Below are 15,410 nucleotides of genomic sequence, written 5' to 3' on the forward strand. Positions count from 1 at the left end.
GGTGAGGGGAGGAGTCAAAAACACACGTGGACCCTCAGTACCTAAAACCTTTTTGAAACATGAGTGAGTGACAGGTGGGAGCGGACGACAGGAAACACCCACGCGATGATTCAGGTGTAAACATCGTCACGTGGGCAGAAGGTGGGTTCAGGAAGTGTTACCTGTGAATAATCCTGAAACATCCCGGATTAGCGGGAACTTCTGTGCTCACATCCAAACTTCCCGCATTGACTCACGCTCTGTGAGGTCAGAGCGCGAGCCCCGCTGTGTCTGTGACGCAGCAGCACCGAATAAGTTCCGTCAGATGTGACGGAATGACCGGAAAACCCCGCGCGGAAGCATAAAAACGAGAAAGCGGCTGGAATGAAAGTTCAGAGAGAGTCCGAGCAGCTGCACGGCAGACACGCACCGAAACAGGGACACCCACGGACCCGCAGACATGAACGCGTTCACAGGTAAGAGCATGCGCCGTGACGCAGGAGGGGCCGCTAAACTCTGCAGAAATACGCACGGAGCTTGGTAGAAGAGTCGGGTCACTTTAAAAAAGTGAGCTCCAGAGCCTCAGGTGAGGCTCAGGTGACGGGGGCGGACGGGGGTCTGTATGGAGGGTCATTAGTGCCAAACAAGTTAGAAGGAGCTGGAGGAAGTGCAGTCCTGAGAATCACACCTGCAGACACTGTATGTGTGTGCGCACAGGTGTGATCTTGGTGTGACGGTGGATCACAGGACCGCTTTAAATATTCGGATAGCTCGCAAAGTTTTCACGTGTCATGCAGCTGAGACACGGAACCAGCAGAGGGCGTGAAGGCCCTGCGCCTGTTTATGTGAGTGACAGTATAAGTAGGCCTACCTGCACCAGTACCTTCAGCCGCTCCGCTGACTCTGTCCTCCTCCGGGTTGTTCTGGTCCAGCTCAGAGGTCCGGGCTGCTGAAGGTTCAGGAATAGTTGAAGCAGAACCACCGTCAGGCTTGCAGATTAAATAAAACATAATCGGTGTGTTCAGAGTCCCTGAAGCTGTTTTCATACAAATCCAGGAAACTGTGAAAAAGTTTATTTATAAGCGTTAATCAATAACTCCCCAAAAGTTCATTGATGATTGATCATCAGAGTGTGAGGGTGCAGAGGCAGAAACAAATGAGTAAACATCATAGTTCTAGCTGTCAGCCGCTTTTTAAGATTTTAATGATTAATTAGCTCTTAATGAATAATTAATGATTAATTAATGCTTTATTAACATCGTCACATCTGATTGGACCACAGTTTTTTCTTTCTGTGCTTGGTATCAGAGATTATCTTGTGGTGCTGTTGGCTCTTCTCAGGGGTCACTCTCTTTGTTTTTCCAGTTGTTGCCCTGCTGCACTGCTGCCTGTTAGCAGCGCTGGTTCAATCGGCTCCCGTCAGCTCGCCGTCCAACCCGTCGCAGACGTTCAAAGAGGCGGTCGAGCGAGTGATGAGGCTGGTGGAGAAAATCCGGAAAGACGTCCGCTCCGTGCACGGCAGCATCATCAACATTGACGTACGCACATGCCCATCTATATCACGGCGCAGCCGGACCACCGTGTGCTGTCACGCTTTGCAAAAGCTGCAGTAAACTGCAGTGCCAGCAGGGGGCGATATGTTATTACTAGCCAACATTGTTAACACATTTACTTGGAAGGCGTGTTAGCCATCAATCCTGGAATAGAAGAAATCTGGAACGTATGTCATAGCTTCCTTGGTCACTAGCGGCTCCCCCACCCCTTGGTGGAACTGCAGCTTACTGCAGCTTCTGCATGCTTGTCCACTTCAGGTTTGTGAAGCATGACCGCACACAATGGGCAGGTGTGTCTTTTAAACGGTTTGCCGTGGTACTGGGTTCAACTTGCTGCTCCTTCTTCTTCTTGAGCTAATAGATGTTTACTGTCCTCCTCAGGGTTTTACCCTCGACCCCTCCAGTCAGACTGGAGAGCTGGAGATGAAGAGGATAAACCTGGGAATCCCTGACCCCCCCATCCTCAAAGAGCTGTCCGAACAGTTCACAGCGGTCAGTCTCCAGCTCGGGTGGTGCCGTGGGTGGTATTGGGGAGTTCTTTGGTTCCTTTGGGCTCATTAATGGTTTCAGTTGGTCCTTGAATGCAATTGGGAGGGTTTAGTGATGTCATAGATAGTGATGGGAGTGCATGTGCTTTGGTCATGGGGCAGGTTTGGGAGGCTATTGACAATTTTTTGGTTCCTTTACTGCCCATTAAAGAATTACTGAATCGCTCCAGGTGTTTGTGTAGTGGTCGAGTCTGTTCTGGTGATGTAATGTGATGGGTTTGTGTTTCCCTGCAGGACATGTGTGTGAGCCGTATGCTGGCGGGCGGGCGGCTGTACCAGGGGCTGCTGGTAGATTTGTCTCGCAGACTGGGGGGACTGGAGGCCCTGAGTGCTGAACTGAGAGACCTGGTGACCCACATCAACCAGGTAACACACACACCGGCTGAGAGCGTGCACTTCCTGTTGTCTGCAGTTGTAACCCTTCACAGTGGAACGTGTCCACTTTCTTGCCACCCTATGACATCACTTCCTCAGAACTTGTGCTTGTTTTGAAACAGGAAGTTCTCGGCTTTATTCAAGTTGTTGGGTCTTTGCTGTGTGTTTCAGATGAAGGACGCGGCTCAGCTGAGCAGTGACTCTTTGGATCAGAGCAGCCTGGACTTGACTTTGAATCTCCATGGCAACTACGATGTCCAGGTGGCAGCCCACCTGACGCTGTGCCAGCTGCTCGAGTTCTGTCACGACCTGATCCGCAGCCTCAGAAACATGGCCGAAACACAGATGGCTCGTGGGACGCGCTAAGCCCCGCCCACTGCAGGATCAGAGCTGCTAGCACGATTCAGGGGAGAAACTTTATCGATCGTGGAGTTGTTGACACTGTTTGTCTCATCATCATCACCTCCTGACGAGCGCCCGCCTCCGTGATGCAGCGGGACTAAAGACTGATAGATGACACACAGGAAGTTTATCCCTCGTCTTCAGCAGCTTCAGGATCAGCCAACACGTTTTATTGTGAAGGCGGCCTGTTGGAGCTCCGTTTCCTGCTTTGTGTGTCGCAGCACGTCGAAGCGCTCTATCGTCCCGGGATCAGCTGGGAACACACAGCAGGAATGTGATGAATGTGTGCCCGATCATACTGGTGCAGAAGAAGAAGAAGGAGCTGGCTGCAGGTCCAGACCTGCTTCACGCCCGAGGTTATTCTCACCTGCAGACGCTGGAGAAGGAAAAAACAGCGTCATCATCTGAACCCGAACTCCACAGCCGATCGACTTCTGTCCCGTTTCAGTTCTAATCAGCTTCAGTGAAACATCTGGAGCGTTCACCACAAACTCTCAGGGCCATTTTTTACTGTTCACTGTACAGAAAACAATCAAATCAAGTTTGAAACGTGTCTTAATGAGGTCACTTCCTGCTGTTATTACTTTAGAGTAAAAGCTCCTTCAGTTGAACCTGATGGTACAGCTTTTATTTTGAAGCCGCAGCAGGAAATGACCTGGCAAGAGAAAGTCATAATGTTGTCACGTTTTTATTCATAAATATTTATTATTTTTTATTTAATTGTTTTTAAAAAGCAATATCTTGTTCTTTGTGTTTATTTATAATATTTTTATTTATTGATTATATTTATTGACTATTTATTGCTTTTTTTTAACTTCCTGTTTGTGTTGTCAGTGTTAAATCTGCAAAATGTTTTCAAGGACATTTTTTATCCTGCTGATTTTTGTGATTCGCTTCATTTCTTGACGCTTTCGTTTTTACTCATTGACGTTTGTTTGTTTTTATTGTTTATGTTTGAGAACTAAAAATAATATTCCTACCTGCTGATCTCTGTCGCCACGTTAGAGATCAGCAGGTATGATGTCAGTTCTGCAGAAAATAGCATCAACATTCCTCAGAGCTCCGTGGGGAGAGGAGGAGGGTCTGAAGTCCCGGATGAGCATCAATAATAAATAATAAATATTGTTACACAAAACTTTATTCTTTAGTTTTCTTTTGAATGTTGAATTCAGTTTTTTATATTAATAAGTGATTGTTTTGATCTTTGGTCTTTGACCCTGCAGCGAGTCTGCAGCTGAGAGAATAAAGACTCAGAGTTTCCTCTCATTCGTTCATGTGCAGCTTGTTCCTGAAAGCAGGAAATGAAGCTCCAGCTGCTCAGACTGAACATCCATGTGATCATGTGATCATGCATGCACGCTTTCAGTTCAATGCAATTTTATTCATACAGCATCAAATCACAACAACAGTTGCCCCAAGGTGCTTTATATTGTAAGGCAGATCCTACAATAACGCATACAAAGAAAACACAACAAAACAAATGAGCAAGAACTTTTGTGACAGTGGGAAGGAAAAACTCCCTTTGAACAGAAAAAACCTCCACAATCAGAGATTAATTATAACTAATGATTCAGTGCAGAGAGGTCAATTAACACTCATTGCATCATGGGAATCCTCAAGCAGCCTACGTCTATTGCAGCATAACTAAGGGAGGATTCAGGGTCACCTGGTCCAGCCCTAACTATATGCTTTAGCAAAAAGGAAAGTTTGAAGCCTAATCTTGAAAGTAGAGATAGTGTCTGTCTCCTGAATCCAAACTGGAAGCTGGTTCCACAGAAGAGGGGCCTGAAAACTGAAGGCTCTTTATGTGCATTCACTCTTATCTGACTTCCAGGGATAGGAAGCCTTTATGTTTCCGTTTAAAGTGTCACAGCTCTGACATGTTTAGCCGCATGTTCTCCTTAAACTGCTGGCTGTTTGAGTGGTGTCCCAGAAACGATGTGGGCTTCATAGATAATTGGCAAACCTTCTGGAGGAAACCTGGTCTTGTTAGGAGAGACGGCATCCATCCCACTTTGGATGGAGCAGCTCTCATTTCTAGAAATATGGACAAATTTATTTAACCCCCCAAAATATGACTATCCAGAGTTGGGACCAGGAAGCAGAGTTGCAGTCTTACACGCCTCTCTGCAGCTTCTCTCCTCCTGCTACCCCCCCAAAAACCCATCTCCATAGAGACTGTGTCAGCTCCCAAACAGACAAAAAACAAACTAAAAACCAGCAACAAACAACTTAAACATAAACAATCACAAAGAAAGAACAATAAAGTATCCACATCTGAACCAAAGAGTAAAACAGTGAAATGTGGATTATTAAATATTAGGTCTCTCTCCTCCAAGTCTCTGTTAGTACATGACTTAATAATTGATCAACAAATTGATTTACTCTGCCTTACAGAAACCTGGTTGCAGCAGGATGATTATGTTAGTTTAAATGAATCAACACCCCCGAGTCATTCTAACTACCAGAAACCTCGAAGCACAGACCGAGGGGGAGGTGTGGCAGCAATTTTTCACACCAACCTATTAATCAACCAAAGACCCAGACAGACTTTTAATTCATTTGAAAGCCTGATGCTTAACATTCTCCACCCCAGCTGTGAAAGTCAGAAAACAGTCTTACTTGTTATCATCTATCGTCCACCTGGGCCTTACACAGAGTTTCTGTCTGATTTCTCAGACTTTATATCTAATTTAGTTCTGAGCTCAGATAAAATAATTATTGTGGGTGATTTTAACATCCATGTAGATGCTAAAAATGACAGCCTCAACATGGCATTTAATCTGTTATTAGACTCAATTGGCTTCTCTCAAAATGTAAAAGAACCCACCCACCACTTTAATCACACTCTAGATCTTGTTTTAACATATGGCATAGAAACTGAACATTTAACAGTGTTTCCTGAAAACCCTCTCCTGTCTGATCATTTCCTGATAACATTTACATTTACAATAATTGATTACACAGCGGTGGAGAGTAGACTTTATCACAGTAGATGTCTTTCTGAAAGCGCTGTAACTAAGTTTAAGAATATAATCCACCCACTGTTATCATCTTCAATGCCCTGTACCAACACAGAGCAGAGCAGCTATCTGAACGCTACGCCAACAGAGGTCGATTATCTTGTTAATAATTTCACCTCCTCACTACGTACGACTCTGGATGCTGTAGCTCCTGTGAAAACTAAGGTCTCTAATCAGAAGTACCTGACTCCGTGGTATAATTCTCAAACACGTAGCCTAAAGCAGATGACTCATAATCTGGAGAGGAAATGGCGTGTCACAAATTTAGAGGATCATCATTTAGCCTGGAGAAATAGTTTGCTGCTTTATAAGAAAGCCCTCCGCAAAGCCAGAACATCTTACTATTAATCACTGATTGAAGAAAATAAGAACAACCCCAGGTTTCTCTTCAGCTCTGTAGCCAGGCTGACAAACAGTCAGAGCTCTTTTGAGCCAACCATCCCTTTAACGTTAACTAGTAATGACTTCATGAACTTCTTCACGAATAAAATTTTAATCATTAGAGAAAAAATGACCAATAATCATCCCACAGATGTAATATTATCTACAGCTACTCTTAGTACCATTGATGTTAAGTTAGACTCTTTTTCTCCAATTGATCTTTCAAATTCAAATTTTATTTGTCACGTACACAGTCATACACAGTACGATATGTAGTGAAATGCTTGGACAACTGCTCGTGACCTAAAGAAAACAAAAAAGGAAAAGGCTATGAATAAGATAGGAAATAAATATGAAAAATTAAAAAGGGTAAATTTAACTAGGAAGGAATAAAATATAAATTAAGGTTTAAAAATGAAATAACTGTACAACACAAATTAGAATGAAGGGTAAATTTAACTGGGAAGAATAAGATAAAATATATAAATTAAAGTTGAAAATAAAATAACTGTACAACAAAATACACAATACACAATATAGAACTATATAAGAATGTATGAAGAAATCTAAATATAAATAAATATATACACAATAACAGCAGCTGTACAAGTATTAACCGGAAATGAAGAATATAGTGACCAGTGTTGTGCAAAAAAACAATGTGTGCAAAACCAAAGTCCAGAAAGTCCAGTGTGTGTGTAAGAACCATATGTGTGGGTCAGTACTGTGTGGTGGTGTGATTGAGAGACCGTATCGCCTGCGGGAAGAAGCTCCTCCTCAGTCTCTCTGTGTTGGTCTTCAGGGAGCGGAATCGCTTTCCTGACCTCAGCAGAGAGAACAGTCTGTTGTTGGGATGGCTGAGGTCCTTCACCATCTTCCTGGCCTTGGTCCAGCACCGCCTGCTGTAGATTGAGTGCAGGTCAGGGAGCTCGGAGCGGATGGTGCGCTCAGCTGACCGCACAACCCTCTGTAGAGCTCGTCTGTCCTGCATGGTGCTGTTCCCGAACCAGGTTAAGATGTTTCCCGCCAGGATGCTCTCTATGGTGCACGAGTAAAAGTTCCTGAGCACCTTGGAGGGCAGTTGGAAGTCTCTCAAGCGTCTGAGGTGGTAGAGACGCTGTCGGGCCTTTTTCACCACGGTGTTGATGTGACAGGACCATGACAGGTCCTGCGTGATGTGAACTCCGAGGTATTTGAAGCTGTCCACTCTCTCCACTGGGCACTCGTTGATGACGGGGGTCTGGTAGTTCCTCTCCTGCTTAGTGCTGAAGTCCACTATCAGCTCCTTTGTCTTACTGACGTTTAGAAGGAGGTTGTTCCTCTGGCACCAGTTCTCCAGATTCCTAATCTCCTTCAGGTAGGCCGTCTCGTTGTTATCAGAGATCAGGCCCACCACGACGGTGTCGTCAGCAAACTTGATGATGGTGGTGGAGCTGGTAGTGGCCACACAGTCATATGTGTACAGAGAGTACAGCAGGGGGCTCAGAACACACCCCTGGGGGGCTCCAGTGCTGAGAGTGGTGGAGGCTGAGACATGTCCGCCCATCCTTACTGCCTGTGGTCTGCCAGTTAGGAAGTTGGAGATCCACTGACACATAGATGAGCTGAGTCCCAGATGCTCCAGCTTGGTGGTGAGTGTGGAGGGAATTATGGTGTTAAATGCAGAGCTGTAGTCTATGAAGAGCATTTTAACATAATTCCCCCTTCTAGTGTCCAAGTGAGTGAGTGATGTGTGGAGGAGATGAGAGATGGCATCGTCTGTGGAACGATTTGGACGGTAAGCGAACTGTAGTGGGTCCAGTGTGTCTGGTAGTGAAGAAATGATGAAGTCTCTGACCAGGCGTTCAAAGCACTTCATCACTACTGAGGTGAGGGCTACAGGGCGATAGTCGATGAGTCATTCAGGCCCCTCTTCTGTGGAACCAGCTTCCAGTTTGGATTCAGGAGACAGACACTATCTCTACTTTCAAGATTAGGCTTCAAACTTTCCTTTTTGCTAAAGCATATAGTTAGGGCTGGACCAGGTGACCCTGAATCCTCCCTTAGTTATGCTGCAATAGACGTAGGCTGCCGGGCATTCCCATGATGCATTGAGTTTTTCCTTTCCAGTCACCTTTCTCACTCACTATGTGTTAACAGACCTCTGCATTGAATCATATCTGTTATTAACTCATTCAATGCCAGCCATTGGCAGTGAATGAGTTAAACCCATTGACTCATTCACTGCAATTGACGGCTATAGACGTCAGTGGCAGTGAATGAGTCAACCTCTGTCTCTCTTCCACAGCATGTCTTTATCCTGTCTTCCTTCTCTCACACCAACCAATCACAGCAGATGGCCCCGCCCCTCCCTGAGCCTGGTTCTGCTGGAGGTTTCTTCCTGTTAAAAGGGAGTTTTTCCTTCCCACTGTTGCCAAAGTGCTTTCTTATAGGGGGTCATATGATTGTTGGGTTTTTCTCTGTATCTATGAAGCGCCTTGAGGCGACTTTTGTTGTGATTTGGCGCTATATAAATAAAATTGAATTGAATTGAATAAACTCGGCCGTCTGCTCCTTGCTATCTAAAATATATCAGGACACTGGAGTAAACTCTCGACCGTCTCACACTTCTGCTTAATCAGTTTTTTGTTTGACGTTTATTCAGCTGTGTGAAAACCACCCGGGAGATAAATAAAGTTTTATTTTATCTAATATAATCTAATCTAATAACTTTAATCTCAGCCAAACCAATTTACTCACAAACAAATAAAACACTGAAAAAAGCCAAACAACATCATTTTAATGTTGTCTAAGTGACTTATATATTACGTTTAACCTGAGTAGCGCTGTGAAAGTCCGCGCTGTGCCAATGATGATGTGCCGGGAGTTGTGCCGTTCTCTGCGGCTTCAGTGACCCTCGAGCTGCCGGCTCGCTATCGAGCTGGTGGGTAACAGACGTCTCCGAAAACGTCGGAGCACTTTTGCAAATGTGCGACATCTTGATAAACCGAGCAGATATTTGATGTTTACACAGCTACTTTCTGCCTGAAAATATGTTAAAAGTTTATTTTGTGACCCAGAAAGATTAATAAGAGTAATTTTAAAACTTAGTAGCGGCCGCCATTGCCGGAAACTGGAGTTTTGCTGGGCCGCGCTATGAATTCTGGGATATGGTGGGCCACGAAGGACACACCCGACGCATCCTTCAAATTCGGGGAAAAGGAGGACGCATTTGTTGGCTGCATTCACAGGAGTCTACGAATTTGGACAGCCTTTGGCGCGTCGCTATGACGTAATTGTCTACAAATGCGGCCTCACGAGGATGCAGCCCATGAATTTGGACACGACCACTCACCCACTCACCGCGTCCCTCCTGGCTCACAGCTTCTTCTTCTTCTTGGTTGGCAACCAATGTTAAGGTGCATTACCAACCCCTGGCTTACAGCTCAGTGGACATTTAGATGAGAAAATATATATTTGACACATTTAAGGAAAATACTAATAAAATTAAATAAAAATAAATAAATAAATGTACCCCTTAGAATTTTTTTGCTCTTTTTTTCTCTATAAAATTGTTGTTTTCTTTTAGAATCACTCATCTTAGGAGTAGGATTTACATTAACATTGAAACAAATTAAGTTTGAGTTAAAATGTACATTTTTTGCAATCTCTGGTCAACTGACTCAGTGACTGAAATGACTCAAGAAACCGATTCACTTTGGTGAGTGACATTAAAACTCGATTCAGTAAAAAGAATTGAATTTACCATCACTATTCTGGGCGTTCCTGGAAGCCACTGACTGCCGTGTGGTCCGACTGTGCTGCCCAGTGGCGGAGCTGGGCGGGCTTACTGGGCTTAAGCCCGGGGTCTTTTGGAGTGTAATTTTTTCATAGTTAGATGCCTGGCTGACAACTGTATAAAACAAAAACTACACACAATATTTGAAGCACATAGTGCACACTGTGGGAATTTACGACTGCGTGTAAATCCCCCCCTTATATTGGTATGATCCAGCACTAAGCGACTGAGCGAGGGGGCGGGTCAGCTGCTGCCTGCGAGCGCGCTGTTGGAGAAACGGAGCGAGGCAGACAGAGGAGAGCTTAAGTTTGACCAGTTACCAAAGCAAATCATTCGTGCTGTACAAATAATGTAAATATGACGGTGTATCATGAAAGATTGATGTCAAACTGATCACTTGACCCATATTACGTTACTCGTTCGTCAAGTGAATCAACAAATGGCGAAATGAAAAGCCGAACAACAACAATGCTGTTTCTTTAGAGAGTCTTAGCTTACATGTGTGTTTATTTCATATTTTCAGTTGTTTCCCTCCACGGCTAAATAAATCAGTAATGTACTGATATACAAGAATGGACATAAGGGGCGTCTTTCAAAGAAACAACTCAGGTAGATGTTATTTTATATATTACATATATATATATATATATATATATATATATATATATATATATATATATATATATATATATATATATATATATATATATATATATATATATATATATATAACACCCAGCACGCCCCTGCGGGCGGTTTATCCTTCAAGCTCGGGTCCTCTACCAGAGGCCTGGGAGCTTGAGGGTCCTGCAGTATCTTAGCTGTTCCCAGGACTGCGCTCTTCTGGACAGAGATCTCCGATGTTATTCCCGGGATCTGCTGGAGCCACTCGCCTAGCTTGGGAGTCACCGCACCTAGTGCTCCGATTACCACGGGGACCACCATTACCTTCACCCTCCACATCCTCTCGAGCTCTTCTCTGAGCCCTTGGTATTTCTCCAGCTTCTCGTGTTCCTTCTTCCTGATATTGCTGTCATTCGGAACCGCTACATCGATCACTACGGCCGTCTTCTTCTGTTTGTCTACCACCACTATGTCCGGTTGGTTAGCCACCACCATTTTGTCCGTCTGTATCTGGAAGTCCCACAGGATCTTAGCTCGGTCATTCTCCACCACCCTTGGGGGCATCTCCCATTTTGACCTCGGGACTTCCAGGTTATACTCGGCACAGATGTTCCTGTACACTATGCCGGCCACTTGGTTATGGCGTTCCATGTATGCCCTGCCTGCTAGCATCTTGCACCCTGCTGTTATGTGCTGGATTGTCTCTGGGGCATCTTTACACAGCCTGGGGTCTTGCCTGCTGTGATAGACCCCAGCCTCTATGGATCTTGTACTCAGAGCTTGTTCTTGTGCTGCCATGATTAGTGCCTCTGTGCTGTCTTTCAGTCCAGCTTTGTCCAGCCACTGGTAGGATTTCTGGATATCAGCCACCTCCTCTATCTGCCGGTGGTACATACCGTGCAGGGGCCTGTCCTTCCATGATGGTTCCTCGTCTCCCTCCTCTTTCTTGGGTTTCTGCTGCCTGAGGTATTCACTGAGCACTCGGTCAGTTGGGGCCATCTTCCCAATGTATTCTTGGATGTTCGTTGTCTCATCCTGGACTGTGGTGCTGACACTCACCAGTCCCCGGCCCCCTTCCTTCCGCTTAGCGTACAGCCTCAGGGTGCTGGACTTGGGGTGAAACCCTCCATGCATGGTAAGGAGCTTTCTTGTCTTTATGTCAGTGGCTTCTATCTCCTCCTTTGGCCAGCCTATTACCCCAGCAGGGTACCTGATCACGGGCAGGGCGTACGTGTTGATGGCCCGGATCTTGTTCTTACCATTCAGCTGACTCCTCAGGACTTGTCTGACCCTCTGCAGGTACTTGGTGGTTGCAGCTTTTCTAGCGGCCTCTTCATGGTTCCCATTCGCCTGCGGGATCCCCAGGTACTTGTAACTGTCCTCTATGTCTGCAATGTTGCCTTCTGGTAGTTCAATCCCCTCAGTTCTGACTACCTTCCCTCTCTTTGTTACCATCCGACTACACTTCTCCAGTCCGAACGACATTCCAATGTCATTGCTGTATAGCCTGGTAGTGTGGATCAGTGAATCGATGTCTCGTTCACTCTTGGCATACAGCTTGATGTCATCCATGTACAGGAGGTGGCTGACAACTGCTCCGTTCCGTAGTCGGTATCCGTAGTCGGTATCCGTAGCCAGTCTTGTTAATGATCTCACCGAGGGGGTTCAGGCCTATGCAGAACAGCAGTGGGGACAGAGCATCTCCTTGGTAGATCCCGCACTTGATGGTGACTTGTGCTATGGGCTTGGAGTTGGCCTCTAGTGTTGTACGCCACATCCCCATTGAGTTCCTGATGAAGGCTCTTAGGGTCCCATTGATCTTGTACAATTCTAGGCATTCCAGTATCCAGCTGTGGGGCATTGAGTCATAGGCCTTCTTGTAATCAATCCAGGCAGTGCACAGGTTGGTCAGTCTGGTCTTGCAGTCTCGGCTGACTGTTCTGTCTACCAGTAGCTGGTGTTTTGCGCCTCTGGTATTCTTGCCAATTCCTTTTTGTGTCCCACTCATGTATTGACCCATGTGCCTGTTCATCTTAGCCGATATGATGCCTGACAGGAGCTTCCATGTAGTACTGAGGCAGGTTATTGGTCGGTAGTTGGAGGGGACCGGTCCCTTCTTGGGGTCCTTGGGGATCAGGACCGTCCGACCTTCGGTTAGCCATTCCGGGTGTCTCTCGTTAACTAGCAGCTGGTTCATTTGTGCTGCCAGACGCTCGTGGAGTGCAGTCAGCTTCTTTAGCCAGTAGGCGTGAACCATGTCGGGCCCTGGTGCTGTCCAACTCTTCATACTGGAGACCCTTTCTTGGATATCTGCCACTGTGATGGTTACTGGACCCTGTTTAGGGAGGTCGCTGTGGTCTGCCCTCAGATCCTCTAGCCACTGAGCATTGCCGTTATGGGTTGCATCCTTCTCCCATATGCTCTTCCAGTATTGCTCCGTCTCCAGCCTTGGTGGTGCTGCTCTCTTATTGTTCCCTTGCCACTGAGAGTACACCTTTGCTGGTTCTGTGGAGAACAGCTGGTTTATTCTCCTGCCTTCTATCTCTCTTATGTACCTCCTCAAGCGGCTGGCCAAGGCTGTGAGTCTTTGCTTGGCAGTTTCCAAGGCCTCAGGTATGGACAGCTTGCTGTATTTCTTATGCACCTTCTTTGTCACACCTTTCTGCAACTCCGTTAGTTGGCTAACCTCCCTCCGTGCTACTTTGATCTTGCCCTCTAGCCTCCTTCTCCATGGAGGGTACTGCCCCTTGTGGCTGTTCAACTTGTAGCCAAGCATCTCACTGATCACTGCTGCCGTATTGTAGATCAGCTTGTTAGTGTCGGTAATCGTGGTTGTATATATGTATATATATATATATATATATATATATATATATATATATATATATATATATATATATATATATATATATATATCATCTAGCAGACCTTCTGAGGGCACTTCACGTAATATGGGTCAATACATGAGCGGGACACAGAAAGGAATTGGCAAGAATACCAGAGGCGCAAAACACCAGCTACTGGTAGACAGAACAGTCAGCCGAGACTGCAAGACCAGACTGAACAACCTGTGCCCTGCCTGGATTGATTACAAGAAGATCGGAGATCTCTGTCCAGAAGAGCGCAGTCCTGGGAACAGCTAAGATACTGCACAGGACCCTCAAGCTCCCAGGCCTCTGGTAGAGGACCTGAGCTTGAAGGATAAACCGCCCGCAGGGGCGTGCTGGGTGTTTTTTATATGCTTTGTATGTTCAGTATATTTCTATGCAAAACAAGAGGAACTTCAACACACAGCAGTATATTCACAGTTTACACCAGATATTTACACTTTATGGAAAACACAAAAACATTTTTTTTACTGTTAAACATCAATTTAGAGTAAACTTGTTTTGTTTTGGATAAATAAATATTGAAATATCTTTTGAATTAGTTAAATGTCAGAATAAAGAGAGACAGAGCTTCTGTTTTTATCACTTTCATCAAATTTAGGAGTACATATACACTAAGTTTATTGTTAATTAATAAGAAACTGCAGACGATTCCATTCTGAGCTGAAGAAGCTTCTGATTGGTTCGTAGAGTCCATGTGAGTAAACTGGTGGCACACCTGTGGATGCATATAAGGCAAAACACAGAGGCTGTTTCTGTGACATGGGAACATCAAGAGATGTCAACAAAACACCAGGAACAGAACTGTGGAGCTCCATAAGTGTGGCTCAGTTTGAATACAATTTGGTGCCATTTACAATTAAGAGATACAGACAGTTTCTCTCTTTACTCTGAAAGTTAACAAATATGTTTTTATATTTATCTAAAAAAAATAAATAATTTAGTCTGATTTGATGTTACGATTAAAAAAGTGTTTTTATCTGAAGAGTAAATATCTGGTTTCAACTGTAGATTTGATGATTGTCAGCACAGAGAGGGAGAGAGAGGAACAGAGATGAACAAGAGCAGGTGAGACTCACATGTTAGTCAAATGGTTGTTTACCAAAAGTATCACTGTATCACAGGTCCTCATGTATCTCGTACCTAGTGTTTCTTTTTAGGTTTGTTATTTTTCAAATTCTATATTTATTAAGTTCTGCAGCTTGTTTGCACAACGAGGATAAATAATTATATAAACTTTTCTCAATCTAAATATTGGACTTTGGTAGAATTAAAAAATAAGTGTAGTGCAGGTCTATGATGATTTTTAGTGCTGCTATCATCTAGTTCTGATTCTGGTTCTGTCTTGGTTAAGTCCTCAGTAGTCCTGATTTTGAACTGTTGTAGTCCTGTTTTATTTCCGGATCAGTTCTGGGTCTGGTTGAATTGGGGTTTAGTCCTCGTGTCTTGATACAGCCAGACTTTGTTCTTTCTTGCTGCTTAATTAAAAAACTAGTTTAAGGTGTCCTGCACATGTGATATATATTTTTCCCTATATGAAGTCATTCTTTTTTTGAACAAAACTCAAAACAGAGCCAATTAATCTTTCAGTCATTTCAACCCCCCCCCAAATCCCACATGCATACTACCCTTTAGGGCTAAGCCCCGGGTGTATCAAATGTCTGCCTCCACCTCTGGTGCTGCCCCCTGCTGGACGCTGTGATACTTTGTATTCTGGCTTTGTGGTTGTTTTTCACCGACTGAAGGAAAATAAATTTTCTTGCATGCATTTTTCTTATATTCTTATTTGTTTTGATGCTTTAACCCTGCATCGTGGCTCCAGCTGTGAATCTCGTCAGAAAGAAAACAAAGCAACGCTG

The 15,410-nt window shown here is 44.7% G+C and overlaps 1 protein-coding gene and 1 pseudogene across 1 annotated transcript; both read left to right on the top strand.

Moving 5' to 3' along the window:
- Window positions 1-191: 191 nt before the first annotated feature.
- LOC143418425 (uncharacterized) lies at window positions 192-3,982 on the top strand. Its single transcript, XM_076883517.1, has 5 exons — window positions 192-455; window positions 1,345-1,517; window positions 1,914-2,024; window positions 2,315-2,446; window positions 2,627-3,982. The coding sequence occupies exons 1-5, from the start codon at window positions 440-442 to the stop codon at window positions 2,819-2,821; spliced, it is 627 nt and encodes a 208-aa protein (XP_076739632.1). The 5' UTR covers window positions 192-439; the 3' UTR covers window positions 2,822-3,982.
- Window positions 3,983-4,935: 953 nt separating this feature from the next.
- LOC143418432 (uncharacterized) lies at window positions 4,936-6,537 on the top strand (annotated as a pseudogene).
- The last annotated feature ends 8,873 nt before the right edge of the window (window positions 6,538-15,410 follow it).

The sequence above is a fragment of the Maylandia zebra genome, linkage group LG4 (genome assembly GCF_041146795.1).
Source record: "Maylandia zebra isolate NMK-2024a linkage group LG4, Mzebra_GT3a, whole genome shotgun sequence".
NCBI classification, from domain to species: Eukaryota; Metazoa; Chordata; class Actinopteri; order Cichliformes; family Cichlidae; genus Maylandia; species Maylandia zebra.

What these genes read in the sequence shown, in the direction of transcription:
- LOC143418425 (XM_076883517.1), top strand. An exon ending in TGTCCGAACAGTTCACAGCG is followed by an intron (nt 2,025 to 2,314) that starts GTCAGTCTCCAG and finishes GTTTCCCTGCAG; the next exon opens with GACATGTGTGTGAGCCGTAT. An exon ending in TGGTGACCCACATCAACCAG is followed by an intron (nt 2,447 to 2,626) that starts GTAACACACACA and finishes TGTGTGTTTCAG; the next exon opens with ATGAAGGACGCGGCTCAGCT.